Raw genomic sequence first — 21,709 nt, forward strand, 5'->3', positions numbered from 1 at the left:
CTCGATTACGTCACTGTGTCCAACGCCGACGCGACGCGGTTTTTTATAATCAGCCGAGCGTCAGCAGGACCTAGGAGTATACAAGGGCAGCGAGAAGCAAACTCCAGTGTGATGTGCTGCGACTAGGCTCATGTCTCTGTCACAAGGCAAGGTGAAGTAAAGCGCATTCAATCGAGGTGTGTTGTTGCATTTCACGTCCCCCCCAAGTGAGGTCAAAAGGCAGGTACGAATGAGTCGCTCTTTCCATTTCGTTCATTTAGAAGCCACTGCAGTTGTAGTCCAACTGTTTTCTGTCCTTTTCCCCGTACATCGCTTCACAGACCCCACAGCACATCACTATCGACCGCAACTATGGATGAGGAGTACGAACAAACAAATGCGCAGGAATGGCAGACCAACACCCCTAACCGGCTGAAGAAAGCAAACCCGCCGCCAGACTCGAGTAAGAAGCCAGCGTATGTGCAGAGATCTCCTCCCATGAAGCCTCAACAAACGCAGGCTACCGCTCGCCGCAACGACAAGCGCAATCTCAGAACTGCAAAGCCAGCCTGGCTTGTCGCCGAAGGCGTGAAGCAGCGTCAGACAACCCGGCAAGAACAACAGCAGCAGCAACAGCAAGTTCTCCTGGTCGACCTCGGTGACGACGTCGAGCACTCTGCCGAAGCCGCCTGGCGTCGCCATGAGCCACCTCTCGCAAGCATATCTGTTCCTGATGAACTTGTTTGGAGAGATCAGCAGCACGAGGTGATCGCTCGCAAGTTCGGCACCTTTGTCACTAGCCAGGATCGTTCTGGCACGGCTGGTGCAATAACCCTTCATATGTGGGGCGAGCCCGACGCAGTCAGACACACAAGACAGGCCATTCATGACTGGGTGCAGAGGGAGTCCCCGTCAAAACATGTGCTAGGAAAGTGCACATTCAGCAAGACCAGATCCTTCCTACCAACCCAGCGCCGTAACGAGGAGAGGAGATGGGCCCGTGAAGTCAAGCGCCAGCGTTTCCGACAATTGCCGCCCCTTGGAACGGTTTTTGGCGCGATTGGCACGTTCTACTGGCATATGCAAGAATACCAACCGCACGAGGTGCTGGGAAGTAACTATGAAGCTCTCGACCCCATCCGCATGGAATGTTCCTGTTACGTCGTCTTTCAGAAGTCCATTCCAGGCTTCGAAGTAATGGGCGGCATTGATGATGTGAAGAACGCTCTTATACGCCTGCGCAAAGCGTGCTTCCAGATTGCCGCACGACAGATCGCCCCAGTGAGAAAATATTTCTTGCTTTTCGACGATGTGAATGGAGAGATACCAAGTGCCGTCGTGCTGCACGGGTTTGAGCCTCTGAAGGTTATCGCAACCAACGGCAGTACCGTCCAGCAGCCGCCCGCCAAGTCCCCACGCAGTGGGAACGTCAATGAAAATGGCCCTACAGAGCAGGAAGTCCTGACAAAGAGCATCCGGGACGTCAAAATCGGTGGAAGATCCATCATGCTTATGCTGGCCAAATTACACTACTATCGTGGACACATCAAATTCCGCATCCGCCTCGGAACGTTCCTTGCCACGCAATATATGAGTGCAGAAGACGACACCTACGAAATCGATGATTTCCAGGAGATGCTGAAGCAGTCTCCTTTCAGGGGTGAAGTCACACACGAGTATGTATTCCCTTTGCTTCTGGTATGAATTTTGAAACACAGATCTAACATGGCTACAGGATCGGGAAGAAGCACAGCGAAGACACAGCCCTCAAGACCCTCCAATCTGCGAACGACGTACTGTTTCCTTGCGACAGCACGGTCCGCTCCCTCATTGAAGTCAAACCGATCTACACTGCAACTTTCGTCCTTGCAGACAGCGCCGGTGATATGCGCCTGGATATCTCATGGTACGAAATGATGGACGGGAAGAAAACCACACTGGAGCCGCTATCCAGACGTTGGACACGTCTCGATCGCGATACGACTTCGGCGACCTCCCTCTTGGACATCAGCCTCATCAACCTGAACCGCGGCTGCGCCTGGCAGTTCGACATCCTCGCCGCGCAGGTCGTGGAAGCCAACCGCATGAGACCGGAGTTCGAGCACTTCGCAGACGGCGTTCGCATCAACTCCGAGATCGCCCTGAAGCAGCGCACCGATCAGCCGTTCGTCAGATGGAGCCCTTACCCTCGTGTCAAGAAGATGCAGCAACGCGTGAGCTATCAATTTGGGGTGGCGAACTCCGACTACACTCTCGAGCTCTCCCGCTTCCAGGACCGGGTTTTCACCAACAAGTCTGCCGTGCCTGGAGACGTCAAGTCGCTGACTTACGAGCCGAGGTGGAGCTTGGAGGTTTGGCACAGCGAGTGGGACAAGCTACTGACGATGAACGAGCATTTGAATGTGGGTGCTATGGCAGATTGGGAGGATGGTGTGAATTTTTGGTTTCCTGAGGATGATGTTCCGGGCGAGTTTGGTCAAGTCAAAGGGGAGAAAGGATTTGAGCAGCTGATATCGAAGTTGACGATGATCGAAGAGCTGGTGCTCAAGCCGGACTCGGAGATGTTTGGCGGCATGGATATTGGCTGACACCAGATTGGTGATGTGGCAACGGCACTCCCCGTCAACTCATGCCTCCGAACCGCCAGAGTACGGAAGATGAAGTTTGCAGGTCGAGAAAATTCAATTGAAGTGGTTTCAACAGACCGTGATTCATGGAAAAGGAAAACCTGAGTGTAGATTACAAGTAGCCAGCCTCTAAGTATCTTACACAAGCGTCTCCGCCCTTCTAATCATCTCTTCGTACACCGTCCACGCCAACGCACTGCTCAGCGCCTTCCTCCCAATCCTCAAGCTCAGCCCATCAAACATACTCCTCAGCCCCTCCTCGCGCAGCATCATCCCCGCCGCCTGCACCATATTCCCATACTTGGCCGGCATAAGCTGCAAGCGCGTCTTGATCGCATCGAACGGATTCGTGATCGTCGTCGCCGACACAGCAGCCACAATGCCCGAGACAAAATTCGTCGACGCCGCGCTCGTCGCCGTCGCCGCCCCTCCCGCATCCCCAAACACAGCTCCTCCTCCCCCCTCCATCGGCACCGCCCGCCTCTTCAACTCCCCTACCCTCGCCTTCGCCTGCTCATAAACCAGCACGTACAAGCCCGCGTACGGCGCGTCGCGCACGGCCGTCGCTCCAAACCCAGCGAAGAACCCGCGCACGCCCTCAGAGGCTACAATGTGCCTCGCGGCGCCGGCGAGCGAGGTGTAAGAGTAGTACGAGCTCTCGTAGCGCACCTTCAGCACCGTGACGGGGTTCATGATGAACCCGGCCGCGACGCGCGCCAGAGCGCCAGACGACAGGTTCGCGATGTTGCTCAGTTTCGGCAGGGCCGAGGACGAGGCGGCGGAGGAGGTCGCGCCGCGCGCGGCATAGCTGCGCATGCTGTTCAGCATGCCGAAGTAGAGGGCGGAGCCGAAGCCGGTGCGGATGACGGAGGGCGTGGTGCCGCGCCAGAGCTGGCGCACGGGGTTGGGGCCATTGATGATCTGGCGGAAGGCTTGCGAGAGGGTGGAGGAGCGGGACTGCTGGACGCGGGTTTTGAGCAGGTCGGCGGGCTGCAGGAGGAAGGCGGTTGAGCAGCCGGAGCCGAGGCCGGCTAGGAAGTGGAAAGCTGGTGGAGAGAGTCAGTTTTGGGGGGTTTTTGGGGGTTTTTTGGTAGGTTCGTGAGGTGAGGTGTAGTTTCTTGGGCAAACATAAGCAGAGGCAGTCGAACATACCAGCAGACGCCTTCTTCCGGTCCTGCACTCCATTGGACATTGCAGTCTTGTCACTCAAGCCTTCATGCTGCAGAAAACATAGAAGGGTATTCAAGGAAGCATCCTCGGTGAGTCGTGAGCGGGATAAGTCGTTTGTATGATCTTTAGAAGGATGCGAAAGCGTCCCGACTCGCTCGCGCTCGCGTCAAAAGTTCCCCAGGGCGCGTGCGTCATTGATTTGCCCTGACCGTCGTCCATTGGAGTCAAAGCGCCGGAAGCGAGAGGACGCAGCTCCGGGCGAGTCAACGATACCTAAGATTGGAAAAGACCGGGTTCACAGGATTGCATAAGAAGGTGCATACATGGAAATATTACAGTGATGGTATTACGACTAGTCGAGTTATGTAGGTAGGTAGATAGACACGCATATACGAGCAGTAAGACTCTCAGGAAAAACAAAGGAAATAAAGTGCAAGAAAAACCGCGACTCGGAAAAAAACTATCCACAAGATCCAGTCTGGGTATATCGCAGATCAAACAACAAGTGGCAGCGAATGATAATAAAAGAATCCAAGGGCCGAAAATGGGACCTCGAGGCCCGGGTATCTTTGCGCCAGAGAAATGCACAAAAGCGACGGAGATGTGGCGGGTAGGCGCAGCAACTCCTTCTCTCACTCTCTCCTCGATGGGTCAAGAACAAAGGAAATGGGGTGCACTAGCGAGTGCAAGAGGATGAAAGGCTGGCTTAAGCACCCTCTTCCTCGGCTCCAGTAACGCTCTCGGGCTCGTCCAGCTCGTCTTCCAAGCTACGGAAGGCGGGCGGCTGGTCGTCTTCGACGTTGTCCAGATCCTCGTCACCTTCGGCATCCGGCTCAAGCTCGTCGTCGAAATCTGGGATCTGGGACGGCGCATCTTGCGCGTCGTGATCGTAGTCATTGGCTGCGAAGAGCTCCGGCGGGGTGCTAGGGTGGTCCTGCTCTGTCTCGACGTCGGTCACGGGCTGCTTACCCTGAGCCTTGGATGAGAACTCAGAGGGAGCAGGCTCATCCTCTTGGCGAGAAGTCGCACGCGAGAGAGCGGGCGCAGGAACCGAGCTGGTAGCCTCAGGTGCCGGAGAAGAGCGCAAGTTGGTAGCCGGGGGTGTCATCAGGCCGGCAAAGGAGGACGGAGGGGCCCGGGCGGAGACGGAAGGCCTAGAGGGCGTGTTGGAACGGGAAGGCGCAGCGCTGCCGCTCTTGGACTGCTGTTGCGACTTGAGCGTGTTGCTCTCCATACTGTTGCGCCACTTGTTGAACAAGCTGGTCGCTTTCGGTGTCGCAAAGCTTGTGAAGCTAGCCAGGGCCTGACCAGGCAGCGAGCCGCTTTGGCCAAAGCGTTCCTTCTCCTGCTGCTCCATCTGCAGGTTGGCACGGATGCGGATAGCAGTGTCGCGAACAGTGTCACGGTCGAATGTCGGGCGAGAAAGGGCATTGATGAGCTCAGTCAGCTCCTCGCTGCGAACGCCGAGAAGTTCGCGAAGCCAGGCGATCTCGGTGTCGCGCTCCTTGATCTTCGCAGGCCCTTCAGTCTTCGCCTTTTGCTGCAATTGCTCGATGCGTGTCTCGCGCTCCTGGAGCTGCTCCTGCAGAACCAAGATGGACTCGCGGAGGGCTTGTGGGGAGATCTTCTCAGGAATAGTGCTGCGAGCGTTCGGCGTCGGAGAGTTCTTGCCCTGGGCGCTCATAGCAGCTGCTTGCGCAGCAGACTTAGTGACCTCGAGACGCTCCTCCAGGTGCAGGACTCTGTCCTGGAAGTGCTGCAGCTTGGCATCAGCAAGAGTGAGGCGCTCGTTCAGGAAGTACTCGGAGCGGTCCTTGTCCTCGACCGCGTGGCGAAGCGCGCGACTGTGCTGGGCCTTCAGGTCCTCAACCGCAGAATCGTAGTTGGTCCTGGCCTTGTCGAGCGCGACGCTGTTGTCGTGGTTCACCTTGCGGAGAGCCTCACGCTTCTCGTCAGACTCAGCCTCGAGCATAATAGCGTGGCGCTCTTTGGCGGTGTCGGCATCCATGCGAACGCTGTCCAACTCAGCGCGCACCCGAGCGAGCTCGCTCTCGTACTCAGCGCGAACAATGTTGACCTGGTGGTTCGCCGCCTCGACATCCGTCTCAAGAGACATGCGGGTACGGTGGATTTCAGCGCGAGCGGATTCCCTAGCATCATGGTAATCGCGCTCCCAACGAGCAGTGAGAGCCTGCTGTTCCTTCAGCTCAGCCTGCTGCTTGCGAACCATCTCATCGAGCGACGCCTTCGAGGAGCGCATGTGGTCGAGCGAAAGCCTTGCATCCGTCGACTCCGCAGCAACAGCCCGCAGCTCACGGGCTTCCTCCTCGAGCGCGGCCCTCTCGCGCATGTGCACGTTGTTCTGCGCTTCGAGGACCTCGCAGCGAGCAATGTAATCCTCCTCTCTCGCGCGCCAGCTGGCCTTCTCGGTCGCCAGCTGGCCGGCAGCGGTAGCCATGTCGGAGTGCAGCTTCTCAAGCCTGCGGCGCATGCCATTGCCGGAGTCCTGAGTCTCCTCGAACTGGCGTTCAAGGCCAACAATGGTGTTCTCAAGCTCCTCGCGCTCACGCTTGCCACCCTCGAGCTCCGCCTGCAGGCGGAGCTCGAACTCATCGCGCATACGGTTGCCGGCCTCGCGGGCAGACTGCAGACGCGATTCAAACTCGTCACGCACACGGTTGTGCGCCTCGCGCTCGGCCTGGAGACGGACCTCGAACTCTTCGCGCATGTACTTTCCAGACTCGTGATCCTTCTGCAGACGCAGCTCGAACTCCGTGCGCTCGCGCTTGTTAGCCTCCTGCTCGGCTCTGAGACGCTGCTCAGCCTGGACGGTAGCATTGGCGAGCTCCGCCTTCTCGAGCTGCGCAGCCTCATGCTCAGCAAACGCACGCTGCTCAAGATCGGCAAGAGACTTCTCAAGCCTCTGCCTCTCCTGGTCAGCAGCCTCCTGCTGCGCAACGAGGCGCTGCTCCAGCTCGCTGACGTTGCTCTCGAGCTCGTCGCGCTCGGACTTGTTCTCGTCGATCTCCTGGCGCCACCTGTGGCTAGAGGTGCGGTACTCCTCGAGCGTGGCCTGCATGGCCTCGTGCTCGGCCTCCATGCTCTGGCAGCGCTCCTCGGCCTGCTCGTGCGCCTGCTCGGCGGCCTCGGCGCGCTGGCGGAGCTCCTGGCGCTCTTGCTCGAGAGCGTGGAGTCTCGCGTCGTCGTCCTGGCTGGACTCGCGAAGCAGTCTGAGCTCCTCTTCCGCCAGCTTGAGCATACGCCTGACGTCGGCCTCGCGAGCCTCGGCCTGCTGTCTGTTGTTGGCGTCCTCAAGCGCGTTGGCAAGAGTCTCGTCGAGGCGGTTCTTCATCTCCTTGACTTCGCGCAACGATTCCTGCGAATCCTCGGCAGGAGGCGCGATCTGCTTGGGCTGCCTGTTGACGGCCTCTTCGACAATGAGGCGGATGTCTTCAAGCTCAAGGCTGGCGGAGGCGGCCCTCGCGAAGGAAACCTTCATGTCAGCAAGCGCAGAGTGCAGGTCTGCGATGTCGTGGTACGACTGCGAGGAGGCCGGAGCCTGCTCGCGGATCGCTTCAAGAACGATGGACTTGATCTGGCCCAGCTTGAAGTCGCGGCCGCGGGAAACGGGACGCTGGCGCTGAGAGTCATTGACGTCGTCCTCATCGTCCGCATCGCTTTCCGCGATGGAGGAGCTTCGAGGCTTGAGCGTGAGCTGCTGGTCAACAGACCTAGCGCGCTTGGTGACGGTGTTCTGGATGGCGCGAAGGCTGACCTCCAGAGGCTGAAGGCGGCGGTCGACGACACGGCCAATGACGCTATCAATGTGGCTGTCGAAGAACATGCTGCGCTGCTGAAGTTTGTCTTCATCAACAGGCGACAGCAGGCCCGACCAGTCGCTGTGTGCCGTCTCGTCGAGTTTGTTGAGACGCTGCGGTGGCCATCCGTTCATGCCCTGGTGCTGTTCGCCACTGTCGCTGCGATCGTGAGCGGTGAAAGATGACTCGTTGTGATTCTGGTAAGGAAGCTGTTGACGCTTGGGGCTTGGGCTGGGTGCATCACTACGGGGCCAACCAGGGATGTATGTAACGCCCTTGGGAGGCTGGAGGTCAGGGCTGCGAGAAGGCGAGATAGTTTTTGACGGACTCTCGTTCGGGACAGTCTCGACCTCGTTCATTTGCTGCATGATCGCATCGATTTCATCGAATGTCGGCTCGCCACGCGGCTCGTCGCTGGTCTCCACGCTGTCGGGAAGGTTGTACGGCCTGAGCGGCTCCGACAGAGAAGGCGTAGTATCACGGTCTGTAGGCGCCTCCTCATGCGTATTAGCCGCATGGACGGGCACAGCAGGAGCAGGCTCGTCTTCGACGATCTCGCCTTCTTCCAGCTCGCTGATAGATTCCTGCGGAACATGGGTGTTCTTGACAGGAGACTTGGCTTGCTCGAGAGACGACTGTGGGCCGTGGAACACAAAAGGCCTGGCCATGGCAGAGAGCGAGCTGCTCGACTTCTTGTGGCCTTTCTGGTAAGTGGATGGAGCCGCAGCTTGCACAGTTTTGTTGGCATTCTGCACGGTCGCTTCTGGCTCAAGTTCCTTGTTCGAACGCTTGGGGGAGCCCTCGGGGCTTCTTGCGACGGGGAACATGTCCGCTGGCTGCGTCGGGACGACAGGCGTGGGTGTAGGTTCGGCGAACTGAGGAACTTCATCTCCATCGCTGCCGCCGAAAGCGCGTTGCCTCTTCTGGCGCTCGTCACCGCGCTTGAGACGGCCTTCATCGTCCTCAACTTCAGTGCCGGAATCAGCATTTGCCTTACTAGGCTGGAGAATGGGCACAGCCTTGGACTTCTTGGTCGGCTTGACGATCTCCGGAATGGTGACCTTGCCAAAGATCTTGCCCTCGTCAGAAGAGCCGACTTCCGTGCTGGTCGGCTGGAATGCCGGCGCATCCACCTTGAAGGACGGACCGCTGGCGGAGAAACTGAAGCCCGAAGAGGGCACAGTTGAGGAGTTGCCGGGCTCGAACGTGACCGCAGCAGGGTTGAAATGACCGGAAGACTTCTGCCTGGAGTGTGTCGTTGACGTCGCCGAGGGAGGGGCAATAGGCTCCTGGGCTGGTTCCGCGCGGAAGGAAAAGGAGCTCGCGCCCGGTTGGAACTCTGCGCTGGGGTTGAAGCGGAATGAGGACGCAGGGGGAGCAACGGGCGGAGTAGGCGCAGGTGGGGCGATGATGTTCGCGCGGGTGCCTGTCTTCCTGTGGCCACGAGCTGCCTGGGCCACGACGAAGTCACCACCAAGAGGGTCCTTCTCCTCGACAGGCGTTTCCTCCTCCTCGGCAGCAGGCTTGAAATCGTTGATTTGAGGGTGGAAGCCATTCGTCATTGGGGCTTGCGATCCGAACTGGCCGAAACCACCGAATGGTCGAACCTCATCTTCTTGACGACGCTGCTCTGCCTCCATGACCTCGCGCTCCAGGCCCTCGCTGATGTTGTGACGATGGCCTCGGGGCGTCGGGATTGCGATCTCATGACCGGACTGCTGTCGCTTAGCAGGGGGCACGTATGGCTGAGGGTCCGATAGTTCTTCTTCGTCCTCATCCTCGGGCAGTTCCGGCAATACAGGCTGGGGTCCAATGCTCAGACGACCAGTCTGCGGAGAGAAATTCCTCGACATAGACGGCACTTGCACAGACTGCGAGTAGCCATGCTGTCTGCGCCTTTGGTCGTCAATCATGCCCCTGCTGTAATCTGAAGTCGATTGCGGTAGAACCTGGTTGGTGAGCGGTGATCCAGGGCCGCGCAAGCCACCAAGCTCGTTGCGCAAAGCCGTGACCTGCGCAGGAGAGCCGATACGAGGAAGCTGAGATTGTGTGATAGGCGAGAAGTTTCCAAGACCAGGAAGCGGCGCTTGACGGGGCTGGTCTTGTGCTTGCTGACTAGGTGATACGAATCCAGGGAATGCACCGTGGAAGGTAGAGTGACGGTGCATGTGTCCAAACGGACCATTGAGCGGCGAAATTGGAGAAGCCATGGACATTGTGTGAGAGTGGCCACGGATCATGCCGGGGCGGCCGATACTGGCGGCGGAGCCAGTCGTGAGCGGCGGCGAGAATGGCAGAGGTGGGTACTGGTTTGAGGACTGGCGAGACATGTCCTGCGAAGGAGGCGCCGGCGCGGGTTCATCGTCTCCCATGCTCACGCCGAGAGCCGCAAGCCTGGCTTCCGTCAAAGCCTCCATGTAATCGGCCCAAAGCTTGCTGTTGGGCAGCTGCACTTTGTGTTCTTTGTTGTCGAGCATATGCTGCTTCATTTCCGCCTCATCTGGCCACATTGGCTTGGCATGCATAGACATGTCATCTCCAGGGATCACGTAACTAATGTCGAATCCACTTGTGTCGTAGCCCTCGTCTTCAAACCCCTTTAGTCTTTGCTGGAACTCCTCATTGCTCATGGGCTTCATCAGCCCAAGCGCATCGTAGTCGAGTTTCGGAATCGAGATGATACAGTTTTTTCCGCGCCAACTAACGCGTTTCCTAAGTTTGGGCGGCGCCAGTCGCGTGGGTTCCGGAAGTGGTTTCACCAGGTCTGCCGGATTGCGCTGTTCAGATTCGCTCTTGCTGTGCTCGTTCTCTGAGACTTCGATCGACGGTGGCTCTGTTCTCTTCTCTGGGGCGACAGGCTCTGCGGCTGTGTTCTCTGCGCCACTGTTCGCCTGGTCTTGAGTTGTGTCCTCTTCGGCATTCTCGTCATCCGCCGGGGGCGCAGGCAATGGCTTCTCGTCGAAGTAGCCGGGATTCTTCGAATCATGCATCGCAGACATCTTTGCCGGCGATTCGTCCTCAGACGGGGTGGCAGCCCACCGCGACGCCTGCAAGCCAGCCATATCCGTGACCTTCTCCTCTTGAAGAATGTTCCAAAAAGACTGCTGATCTAGCGTCCTGTTCTCTTCCCTTGTCTTGTGACCACGCGGCCTGCCTCGAGAGCTCGCTCTAGAAATACTAGGGTCTCTGCTTTGAGAGTTGTAGTCCGATCCTTCGCCCCACCAGTGATCCCTCGCTAGCGGTTTATAAGGTACTTCTGCCCAGCGCTTTGTTCGCGAGCGTGGCGTGTGATCGTTGTCCTCTTCGAACGGGCCTGCTGTCGGAACGTCGAGCAGGGATGGGCGTGTGACGGGGGATGGCGGGTCGTTGAATCTGCTCGGGATCAAGTGCTCTAGACTGAAGCTAGGACCTGGCGAGGAGTTTGTGAAGCGGTCGCTGTACTCTTGTTCGGAGACGGCCGTACGGGCTGAGCGCGACAGAAGGGATGGGGAAAACTGATACGGCGATCCCCAAGCTGCGGTGTAGTACTCAGAAGCGTGATCCGGAAGCTCGGATGCTGGACTGGGCTGGCGGGCCCGGTTGTGCGCGGGAGTCCTGGGTATCTCAAGATGGGTGATGTCCGATGCAACACTGATGTCGTCTGATATCTTGACAGAGGCGGCGCGTGAGCGGGACGATGGGCGGTGTTCAGAAGGTGATTCCGGGGCTAGGACGAGATCATAGCTGCCTGAGGGCGATGATGTCGGCGACAGTCTGGGTTTGCTTGCCGAAGGGCCTGCCATCCCACGTGTCAGTTGTTGGGATGTTGAGTACCGGATGGTAGTTTGTGCTCCATGTGCTCCTTACCTTCCAGATTGGCGTCAATGCCGAGCGACCGGTGACCGCTCGCGGACCCTTTCTTGCTCGACACCTTTGCAGATCGATCCTCGCAGCGCGTAGGCTATGCTCTTGCTCCGTCGTGCTCGACACGACAGGTAATGCTCCAGAAATCACGCTCCACAAACGAAAGGTGGTGCTCGACGCGCCTTGAAAGGAGAGACAAGCGCGACCAATCAGCAATACAAGCCAAACGGCATAATCCAAGCAGCGCGAAAACGGGACAAATACAAGCTGACGGGGATGGCAATAGCGACGATCCAAGCTCGGCGCCCTTTCTCTGGGTCGGTGAGGGCTCCAAAGAAGGGTGCAGATGCGGTGTCTGGCGAAAATGTTACAGGGGGCACGGCCGCCTTGGGATTCGGGGGAGACAAATGACGGAGGGCAGCGCACGGTGCCGCGGACGGTGAGCTGCTCATTTGCCAGCGGAGGAGAACGTGTCATGCCGCCGCCAGCAGCCTTGGGCTGGCACGCATGCAGTGTGCGGCAGTATTGCTGGTTCTTGCCTGCAACACGATCGGATGTATGCACACTTCGGCCATCTGACATCGGACGAACACGACGTGAAGACGGCATTAATGTACGCCTCGTCACGTGAATTCGCGAATTGGCTTCTCCTCAAGTCCGGTACGGGCGGGTGCAGGGATCCAGCTGTTCTTTGTTGATTTCAGGGACTCTTCGGCTGCGGGGCGCGTCTGGCCGATCACACCGCTGTGTGCAGGTTTTGTGAGGGTTAGGGTTGGGGTAAGCCACTTCACATGAACAATAAAGGCCTTGGGCGTCGGAAGGAAGCACGTGTGGTTTTTGTGGACGTAGATGCTCTGAAAATAAGTCGAGCAATTCTTTCCCCTCGAAGTGTCAGGTATCTGGCTTTTTGAGGCTTGACGCCAACTCACCGTCCCATCCCACCCTCACCAAATCCCAAATCAGCATTCGCATGTCCGCCCTCAACATCCAAATACGCCGGAACAGCATCATACTCATCGCTTTGGAGATCGCGAAGGTTCTGGACGATGGAATTGATTACGTGAGAACTCCAGCGTGATCAATGGTCAAAATGATAGGTCATACATCTTCGTTCATATGTACATCTTCAACGACCGTACCTGGAGCTCAAAGCGTTGGAGTACGTACGCCTCAAACGCGCATTTTTATAGCTGCGCCTTCAAAAGAAACGCCACGGCCTTTCGGAGCTCAAACATTGGCTCATCACATGGTCTGAAACGCAACTTTGACGCGTGGTACGTCGAGAAAGAAGGCTCTGTGTCCAAATGCCGGCTGCAGACCGCCGAAGCACTCGAGTACCAGCCTGCACGGGTAGGGCGGCGTACGTGGCGAGTCGAAGCCACGCAGTGGTTCCACATGTAGAATCATATTTTGGCGCTATGAGCCATGCAAACGTACCTGTGCTGGTTTACAAGCCGCTGCAGGTACGATGATTGTTGTGTGATAAGAAGGTCTCAAAGTCCACCCCCCGTGAAGCTTGTGAGGTGCTTGAGGTTGCGGCACGGAGCCATTGCCCACGAATACAACTCAGTTCCCTTGCGCGACTTGGAGAGACAACGCTGACGACTAGCCATTGCAGTGTCACGCAGGGTGATTTCGTAGGTTTGCTCCATGTTCGACGGAGGCATGCGAGGGTCATCTTGGTATGCTCAAGGTGATGTCTCTGGCGTCTCTTGCAGTGTGGCGACGGCGATGTCAAGGACCGGCAACTCTTCCATGTGAGTCGTGTATCACATGGCGACTAAGGTAAACGCAGAGAACAGGCACGACAGGAGGCGAAATGCAATGCTGAAGTTAGTTGCAGATGGATAACTGTCCTGCGTGATCGGGTACTCCGAGGACACAGCGTCATACTCGGACGCTCATGCTAGTTCCAAACGGAGATTAGAGCAAAGGAGATACTCGGGTGTAGGCTGTCGTAACGGCTTGGAATATGTTGTGTGGCCAAACGAACCATGCAATGATGTTTTTTGCTGAGCCGCAGGAGCAGCTTTTCTCGGCCGTACAAGCAGCCAAGGAGGGCGTGGGGCGAAGCACCGGGATGGCTTACGTCGGTCGTTAGATAGCGCACGTGATAATGCACAACGAGCTTTGTGCAGACGAAGACCCGCTAAATGTACGATACAGGCATACGATTGGTCTATAGTCAGCATGCAGCATAAATCTGCAACGGGCAAAGGAGCCGTCGCCGATCGGTGGCTGAAGGATACCGAGGCACAAGCTTTAGTGCCTGAGCTAACGGGGCCACGGACTGGCGATTGACGACAAGAATTGTGTCCCATCGTCTCGCTTGCGACACTCGCGGCGCGGAATGCCCACCACACGGACAAGACGGCTGAGACATCTTGCTCCGGCCTGCCATCTGTGCTTATAAGGCCTTTTTGCCAGCAACGCTGTAGGAGAGCTCTCACATCATCCCCGCTTGACTTCACGTGTTTGTCTCACAGCAGTGGCGTCAGCTCTGCTCAACCGCCCCACGATCCACGACGTGCTGACTACAGATCAACACCGCTCTCTGATCCATAACCACACAAGCAGCCTCCTTCAACCTCCTCATCGCCGCTGCTTACCCCTGACTGCATCACCCTCGCGCCCCAGCGCCTATCACCGGCATGGCTACCATCGACGAGAGGGACACCGTCCCTATTCCTCAGCCACGCGGCTACCCTCTGGTTGGTAACGTCACAGATGTCGATCCCGAACAGCCCATAGCATCTTTGATGAATCTCTCGCGCCAGTATGGTATGTCTGGTCTCAAAAATGGCTTAGTGGTTTCACCTGCTGACAGAGCTTAAGGCGAGATCGTATCCTTGACACTGTTCGGCCAGCGCCGTATCTTTGTCAACACGGTCGAGCTACTCAACGAGGTCTGCGACGAGAAACGCTTCACTAAGTCCGTCTCAGCTGCCCTCGGGGAGCTTCGTGCTGGTATTCATGATGGCCTTTTCACTGCCCACCACGGCGAAAAGAACTGGGAGATTGCCCATCGCACCCTGGTACCCGCCTTCGGACCCCTCCACATGAAAGACATGTTCGACGACATGAAGGACCTCGCTTCTCAGCTTGTCCTGAAATGGGCTCGCATGGGTCCCACTTACTGCATTCCGGCCGCCGAGGACTTCACCAGACTGACTCTCGACACTCTTGCGTTGTGCGCCATGTCTTACCGCTTCAACTCATTTTACAAGGATGAAATGCACCCCTTCATCGATGCTATGGTCAACTTCCTCAAGGTCGGTGGTAGCAAGACCAGACGTCCCAATGTAATGGCACCCTTCTTCCGCGCCGAGGATCAGCAATTTGACGCGAGCATCAAATACATGCGCGACTTGAGCGCAGATCTTGTCAGGCAAAGGCGTGAGAACCCAACAGAGACAAAGGACCTGATGAACGCCATGATCAATGGCAAGGATCCCAAGACTGGAGAGTCCCTGAGTGAAGATTCTATCATCGACAACATGATCACATTTCTCATCGCCGGGCACGAGACCACCTCGGGCTTACTCGTAAGTTATTGATTCAGCGATTCAAGCCATCTCATGCACTCACTCACTGGAAAATAGAGTTTCTTGTGGTATTACATGCTCAAATCGCCCGAAGCCTACAGGAAGGCCCAAGAAGAAGTCGATACCGTCATCGGAAGACGCAGCATCCAATACGAAGATCTTAACAAGCTCCCCTACATCAACGCCATGCTTCGCGAGACTCTCCGCCTGCAGCCTACTGCACCCGGCTTCTCGGTTACGCCTAAAGCAGAGGGTGGCGAGATCATCGGTGGTAAATACCACGTCAAGAAGGGAGAATCCATGCTGGGTGTGCTCCACTGCGTGCACCGCGACCCGGCGGTGTATGGGGCAGATGCAGAAGAATGGAAGCCTGAGCGTATGCTCGATGAGAATTTCGAGAAGCTCCCTCCCGGCTCCTGGAAGCCGTTCGGAAACGGCGCGAGAGCGTGCATTGGCCGTCCCTTTGCATGGCAGGAGGCTCAGCTCGTTGTCGCCACTCTGCTCCAATACCTCAACTTCCATATGGACGACTCCAGCTATGATCTGCAAGTCAAGGCGACCCTGACGATCAAGCCCAAGGACTTCAATGTCCGTGCTACCCTGAGGGAGGGATGGACAGCGACGAAGATCGAGCAAAACCTGTCTGGATCTATCCGTGGAGACAAGGAGGACCGCCACAGCTCCAAAGCTGCCGCGCCCGAAAACGACGCAGGCATCCCCTTTACTGTCCTATACGGAAGCAACAGCGGCACTTGTGAGGCGTTCGCTCAGACTTTGGCGGCCGATGCGGCGTCTCATGGCTTCAAAGCGAGCAAGGTCGACAGTCTTGATTCGTTTGCCAGGCAGAACGACCCTCCTAGCGAGCCCGTCGTCATCGTCACAGCCAGCTATGAGGGAGAACCCCCCGACAACGCGGCACACTTCTACAATTGGCTATCCACCCTGCCGGATGACAAGAAGCTCAACACCTCTCACGCTGTGTTTGGTGCAGGCCACTCGGATTGGAACGCCACTTTCCATCGTGTACCTACTGCGGTGGATGAGATGCTTGCGAAACACGGTAGCAAGACTATCTGCCCACGTGGTGGCGCCGATGCCGCTAAAGGAGACATGATGAGCGACTTCCAGACCTGGGAGGATCAGGTGCTGTGGCCTGCAATGAAGGAGGCCTGCGGCGGCAAAGACGCCAGTCTGGAGGCCGAAGCGTCCGTGGGATCTCAGAATCTCAGCGTCGAGGTCACTAGTCGCCGCGCTTCTCATCTTCGAGCTGATGTCAGTGAAGCTAAGGTACTCGCCGCCCGTACTCTGACTGCACCTGGTGTGCCGGAGAGAAGGCACATTGAGATCCAGCTTCCTTCAGCGATGACCTACCGAGCTGGCGACTACCTCGCCATTTTGCCATTGAATCCGACCGAGACAGTTCATCGCGTGGCCACTCGCTTCGGTCTGCCCTGGGATAGCATGTTGACCATCACCTCTAAGACCAGCACCGCTCTGCCAACCAACAGTCCTATCTCCGCCCATTCGCTGTTCTCCGCGTACCTGGAGCTTTCCCAACCTGCTACCAAGCGCAACCTTGCTATGTTGATTTCAGTGGCCACCGAGAAGAAAGACAAGGAGGCCCTGGAGTCTCTTGCCTCTGATGAGAACTTCACCAACGAGATCACTGCCAAGCGTGTCTCGCTCCTCGATCTGCTCGAACGCTTCCCGGACCTCCCTCTCCCGTTGTCGGCCTTTATCGCCTCTCTGATCACGATGCGCGTGCGCCAGTACAGCGTATCCTCATCTCCGCTCAGCAACCCCAACGTCACGTCGCTCACGTATGCCGTCCTTGACAAACCAGCCCTGTCAGGTCAAGGACGCTACATCGGCGTCGCAAGCCACTACCTCTCGAAGCTCAAGCCGGGCGACATGGTCCATGTCGCTGTCAAGCCCTCTCACCAAGCTTTCCACCTGCCCGCCAAGGGTGAGGAGACCCCCATCATCATGGTGGCCGCCGGCACAGGCCTGGCTCCCTTCCGTGGCTTCATCCAAGAACGCGCCGCACAGATCGGTGCAGGCCGCGCTCTCGCGCCGGCACACCTTTACATCGGCTGCAGGCACCCGGAGAAAGACGAGCTGTACCGCGAAGACATGAGCCGCTTCGAGAAGCTCGGCGCCGTCGAAATCCACCGCGCCTACTCGCAAGCGCCCGAGCACAGCAACGGCTACAAGCACGTCGACGACGTCTTGCGCGCCGACAGGGAGCTGCTAGGCCAGCTCTGGAAGGATGGCGCCAGGGTGTATGTTTGCGGCAGCAAGGGTGTTGGCGACGCTGTCAAGGACATTGCGATTGAGCAGCGCAGGCAGTGGCTTACGGAGCAGGGCGAGGATGACAGCCAGGAGGCGGCCAACAAGTGGTTTGAGAGTATCAGGAACGAGAGGTACAGCACTGATGTTTTCGATTAGACTTGATGAGTTAGATTTTCGGTTTCTAGGTTTATGACGGCCTTTGTGTACGATTTTGGCATTGGTATAAATAATGCTTTCGTTTTTTTCGGCTTTTTCCGTTGGATTCTCTGCCTGAACAATTTCACACGTTTATCTGTATCAGGATTATCATCGGCAATGGTATTCTTCGCTTCGGTCCTTCAATGGCCCGAAGCAGTTTGAGTAGTTCATAGCATTATAAAGGTCCCCATTAACGCGTCGAAGTCATCGAGCCGTGACCGTGTCGACCAAACGCCATCGTCGACTTGGTTTCTTCTCCCCCAGCAGCGCCCGACGCCGAACAACTGAGCTACACTACCGACCAGCATAACACCAACATCCACTGGAAATAACAATAGACCACCTGAATTCGTCGGCCATAAGACCCATACCCGCGAACGATCAGCCCGACCGTGCCGACCTCGGTGGAAGGATCGACACTCCAAGCACCCCGCGTTGCGCCAGGTGGGGTCCTGAGCTCACGCTGCCTACACATAACCGAGCGGCAGCAAGACCCAAGATGAGGAGTAAGGCAATGGTTCCCACTGCGGTAGCTGGCTGCTTATTAGAACAAGAGAGAAGGGTCGGTGGGACGGAGAATAGCATCTTTCCTCCCCTCACTTCGACTACCAACTGCAATACGAAGTCTCAATCATAAATAAACAATCCAGTCCAAACGTACCCCACCACTACGATCCTCACTCTCCCCTCCGAACAATACTTAAGAAGCAGCAACAAACAAGATGTCCCAAGGCAAGCTCCACCCCAAAGTCGCCATCGTGACCGGCGGCGGCGGCGGCTTCGGCAAGGGCATCGCGGCCACCTTCCTGCAGCAAGGCGCGAAAGTGATCATCGCGGACTTCGTCGAGGACGTCGGGCAGAAGACCGCGAGCGAGCTGGGCTGCGAGTTCGTGCGCGCCGACGTGACGAAAAAGGCGGACTGGGAGGCGCTGGTCAAGTTCGCGGACGAGAAGTTTGGGCGGCTGGATGTTGTGGTGAATAATGCGGGCACGACGTATAGGAACAAGGTATGTGGGACTTGGACATTTACATAGGAGGGATTGGGTTTATGCTGATGGACTTGGACGAACAGCCGACGAACGAAGTGACGGACGAGGACTTCGACAAGGTCTTCACGGTCAACGTGCGCTCGATCTACTACTCGGCCAACGTCGTGGTGCCGTACATGCAGAAGAAGGGCCTCGGTGGCAGCTTTGTCACAATCGCATCGACGGCAGGCATCAGGCCTAGGCCTGGGTTGACATGGTACAATGCCTCGAAAGCGGCGGTGATCAACGCGACGAAGACGATGGCGGTCGAGTTTGCTGGTGACAAGATCCGCTTCAACAGTGTCTGCCCTGTTGTTGGGCTAAATACTGGATTGTAAGTTGATGTCGATGCTCGGACAGTTGGGTCGATACGTCTGCTGACGAGACTTGCAGGTCTGATCTTTTCCTTGGCAAGCCGGAGAACCAGGCCAAGTTCATGGCGACTGTGCCTCTAGGACGGGGCTGCTCGCCGGAGGACGTTGGCAACGCCTGCGCGTTTTTGTCGAGTGAAGAGGCTGCGTTCTTGACTGGCATTGACATGCCCGTTGATGGTGGAAGATGCGTGTAAAAGTAGTCAAAGTAAATGATTCGTAATGTTGAAATGGAAACGCTTGTTGGCAAGATAGAGATTGAATTACTAGTATTAGCCAAGGTGTACCGTCCTGCAAGCTTCAGTGGACTACGACTCCCCCTTCATCCCATTGAGATACCCCTTCAGAAAGATAGACGCTGCCATCGCTCCCGGGTCTGGCGGTGCTGAGCCCGCATCGACCTTGTCGCCCACGTAAGTCGCTGTAGTCCGAGTTAGCCAATCTGTCCCGGCGTTCACTGGTAACCTCCAACTCACCTCTGCCAAATTTGGCCTTCATTCCAGCCGTGCTCTTTGCACCCTCCTCAGCAGCCGCCACAGCTTTTTCAAGTCCCTCCTTCTCGAACGTCTCGCAAAACGGAATCAGCGTATCCATTACCGTCCTCCCGCCCTTCCTCGCACTCGTGTACCCCATCAAATTCCTCAGCGCCCCACCAGCCGCCTGACCCGCCACTTTCTCATCGACCACAAACCCAGACCCAGCTTCTGCAGCCGCGCGCCTCAAATTCGTCGCAAAAGCCGCAACGGCAATCGCGATGATAGCGCCAAGCGTGCCGCCGATCTCCTCAACAGCCTCGTCAATCTCGTCTAAAATGTGGAAGATCTTGCCCGATTTGCAGAGGCCCGCGTCGACTTGCTTCAGGATGCCCTGGCACATGCCCACGACCGCCTCGCCGCAGTCGCCATCGCCCATTTCGATGTCCCACTTCGTGATGTCGGGTTCGGCGGCGATGGCGGCGCCGCATGCGGCGCGGAGAGCGGATTCTAGTTTTGCGGCGTCGACGTTGGGGCCTTGAGCTGGGTCGTTCGCGGTCTTGCTGGATGCGGCATCGTTCGAGGACGGTGAGAGGTCTTGAATGTCGCGGTAGCCGTTGCGAGGCCATGCTGGTGCTGTCGTCTCGGCGTCCAGGAGCTTGAGAAGGTCCGTCACAGAAGTCTTGGTGGTTCGCTCGATGCCGGAGACGTTGAGGAGGGACAGGGACCAGCCTGGGGCGTTGAGAGACGTCTCGAAGCATTGCACGTAATGGCGTTTTGGCGTGATGTTCCAGTTCTTTTCTAGGAGCCTGCGGGTCGAGGCGGTCAAAGCTTCGATTTCGAAATTCGACAGTCCGCCGAAGTTGTTGATGAGCAGGAGAATGGTGTCGTTTGGTTTGAACTCGACGAATGCACGATCCTTGTCATTCGGGTCCAAGCAGTACTTGAGCATGTCTGTGATAAGGTCGTCGACGCTGGGCATCGGGTCCAGCTCGTGAAGGCCGGCTTCGTTGTGAATCCCCATGCCTAGCACGACTGCAGTGTCTGGGATGTGCCGGTGATGCTCGCGGCCTGGGATGTGGCAGTGGTCCAAACTGCTACCGACTGTGACGCAGTTGTCGTTGACCGCCTGACCGATGTTGAAGCATGTCTCGAAATCGTATCCTGCCTCTGATGCGCTACCACAGAGCTTCAAGACTGCGCACGGTTAGTCGTAATGTTCTTAAATCCACAATTAGGTTGCAGCACTCACCAAACATATTCCCAGCAAGTCCTCTTCGTCCCAGATTGGATGTCTGTTGCCGCCCCAAAGCCACATCGTCCGTCATCCGAAGAATAGCGACCCTCTTGCCCATTCCAGCAGCCTTTTCTTTAGCAAGGCCAAAATGCAAGTTATCGCCGGTGTAGTTCGTAATGCAGAGAATGACTCCGACGTCTGAAGGAGTGTGCTCTATGGCGGCCATGACTTGTTTGGTGCACGGAGACGCGAAGACTTCTCCGTTGACGGCCGCAGAGAGCATGCCGTCTCCTACATACCCGCTCCATGCTGGCTCGTGACCGCTTCCGCCTCCAGATATGACTGTGACTTTTGAAGGCGAGTGCGTTTTGGAATAGACAACTTTGTTCGGCACGTCGAGAGCCAGATGGCTGTTTCTGGCCACCAGGCTCTCCAGGCCTAGTACCACGACGCCCTCGGTGGAGTGGAAGAAATGCTTTGTGCTCATGATGAGAAGGAGACTGTGAAATGTTGCCCCGAGAAAACAAGGACAAAACAAGAGATGGCAAGAAACAATACTTAACTCATGCTCGCCTCGCCGCCACCGGGTGTCAGCACAGGCTCAACAGGCTCATTTGCATCCGGCTATCTAGCCTATGGCGGTTTCCTTGAGCCAGTACGCCTCTGGTTTGGCATCACCATGAACCCCTCCGACCCCGCGCCAGAGCTGCAAACACGCGACGCCTTGCTCGCTATGCTTACGGCACCGCTCGAATAGGCAATCCCGGAAGCGGAAGCAAAGAGCGACGCGACCGCATCGTGAACTTTACATCAGAATTGCGGGTTGCGTTGTAAGACTCTGCCACCGTCGGACTGCCTTGTTGGGAGACATGTGTGATGTGTTCCGGGGAGAAATGGTATTCGCAGATGTCATATCCGGGGGCGTGGTAAACAGACAACGTCGTTCGTTCATCCTTCCCGAGGTCGTTTCGAGCCCGGGAAGGACGCATTATTGTGCGCCCGTGCCGAACCCCTGCGGACTGCGGGAGGGACAAACCGTCTCAAAACGTGTAATAACAATTATGGCAGCTGTAAGCAGAACGATACCGTGCGACTGGCAAAGATTGGCTTTCTACCTGGTGTCTGGAA

At 57.0% G+C, this 21,709-nt stretch overlaps 6 protein-coding genes across 6 annotated transcripts; 3 read left to right on the forward strand and 3 right to left on the reverse strand.

Annotated features, from left to right (window-relative positions):
- The first annotated feature begins 90 nt into the window (after positions 1–90).
- WHR41_05884 (uncharacterized protein) lies at positions 91–2,770 on the forward strand. The gene is made up of 2 exons (XM_069374489.1): positions 91–1,655; positions 1,715–2,770. Exons 1-2 carry the CDS (start codon positions 352–354, stop codon positions 2,565–2,567), a joined length of 2,157 nt encoding a protein of 718 aa, XP_069228314.1. The 5' UTR covers positions 91–351; the 3' UTR covers positions 2,568–2,770.
- Positions 2,745–3,798, reverse strand: WHR41_05885 (uncharacterized protein; the record flags this gene model as incomplete). The annotated part of the gene is made up of 2 exons (XM_069374490.1): positions 2,745–3,652; positions 3,759–3,798. 2 exons carry the CDS (start codon positions 3,796–3,798, stop codon positions 2,745–2,747), a joined length of 948 nt encoding a protein of 315 aa, XP_069228313.1.
- Positions 3,799–4,482: 684 nt separating this feature from the next.
- On the reverse strand, positions 4,483–11,376 carry WHR41_05886 (uncharacterized protein; the record flags this gene model as incomplete). The annotated part of the gene is made up of 1 exon (XM_069374491.1): positions 4,483–11,376. One exon carries the CDS (start codon positions 11,374–11,376, stop codon positions 4,483–4,485), a length of 6,894 nt encoding a protein of 2,297 aa, XP_069228323.1.
- Positions 11,377–13,781: 2,405 nt separating this feature from the next.
- On the forward strand, positions 13,782–17,521 carry WHR41_05887 (uncharacterized protein). Its single transcript, XM_069374492.1, has 3 exons — positions 13,782–14,218; positions 14,273–14,982; positions 15,040–17,521. Exons 1-3 carry the CDS (start codon positions 14,089–14,091, stop codon positions 17,428–17,430), a joined length of 3,231 nt encoding a protein of 1,076 aa, XP_069228322.1. The 5' UTR covers positions 13,782–14,088; the 3' UTR covers positions 17,431–17,521.
- A 277-nt stretch (positions 17,522–17,798) lies between these two features.
- Positions 17,799–19,168, forward strand: WHR41_05888 (uncharacterized protein). Its single transcript, XM_069374493.1, has 3 exons — positions 17,799–18,479; positions 18,545–18,834; positions 18,894–19,168. The coding sequence occupies exons 1-3, from the start codon at positions 18,195–18,197 to the stop codon at positions 19,066–19,068; spliced, it is 750 nt and encodes a 249-aa protein (XP_069228321.1). The 5' UTR covers positions 17,799–18,194; the 3' UTR covers positions 19,069–19,168.
- Positions 19,112–21,261, reverse strand: WHR41_05889 (uncharacterized protein). The gene is made up of 3 exons (XM_069374494.1): positions 20,597–21,261; positions 19,348–20,541; positions 19,112–19,292 (listed from the first exon to the last, which is right to left on the reverse strand). Exons 1-3 carry the CDS (start codon positions 21,066–21,068, stop codon positions 19,180–19,182), a joined length of 1,779 nt encoding a protein of 592 aa, XP_069228320.1. The 5' UTR covers positions 21,069–21,261; the 3' UTR covers positions 19,112–19,179.
- Positions 21,262–21,709: the final 448 nt, after the last annotated feature.

This window comes from Cladosporium halotolerans (assembly GCF_011745625.1).
Source record: "Cladosporium halotolerans strain TM138-S3 chromosome Unknown Sca20, whole genome shotgun sequence".
Taxonomy (NCBI): domain Eukaryota; kingdom Fungi; phylum Ascomycota; class Dothideomycetes; order Cladosporiales; family Cladosporiaceae; genus Cladosporium; species Cladosporium halotolerans.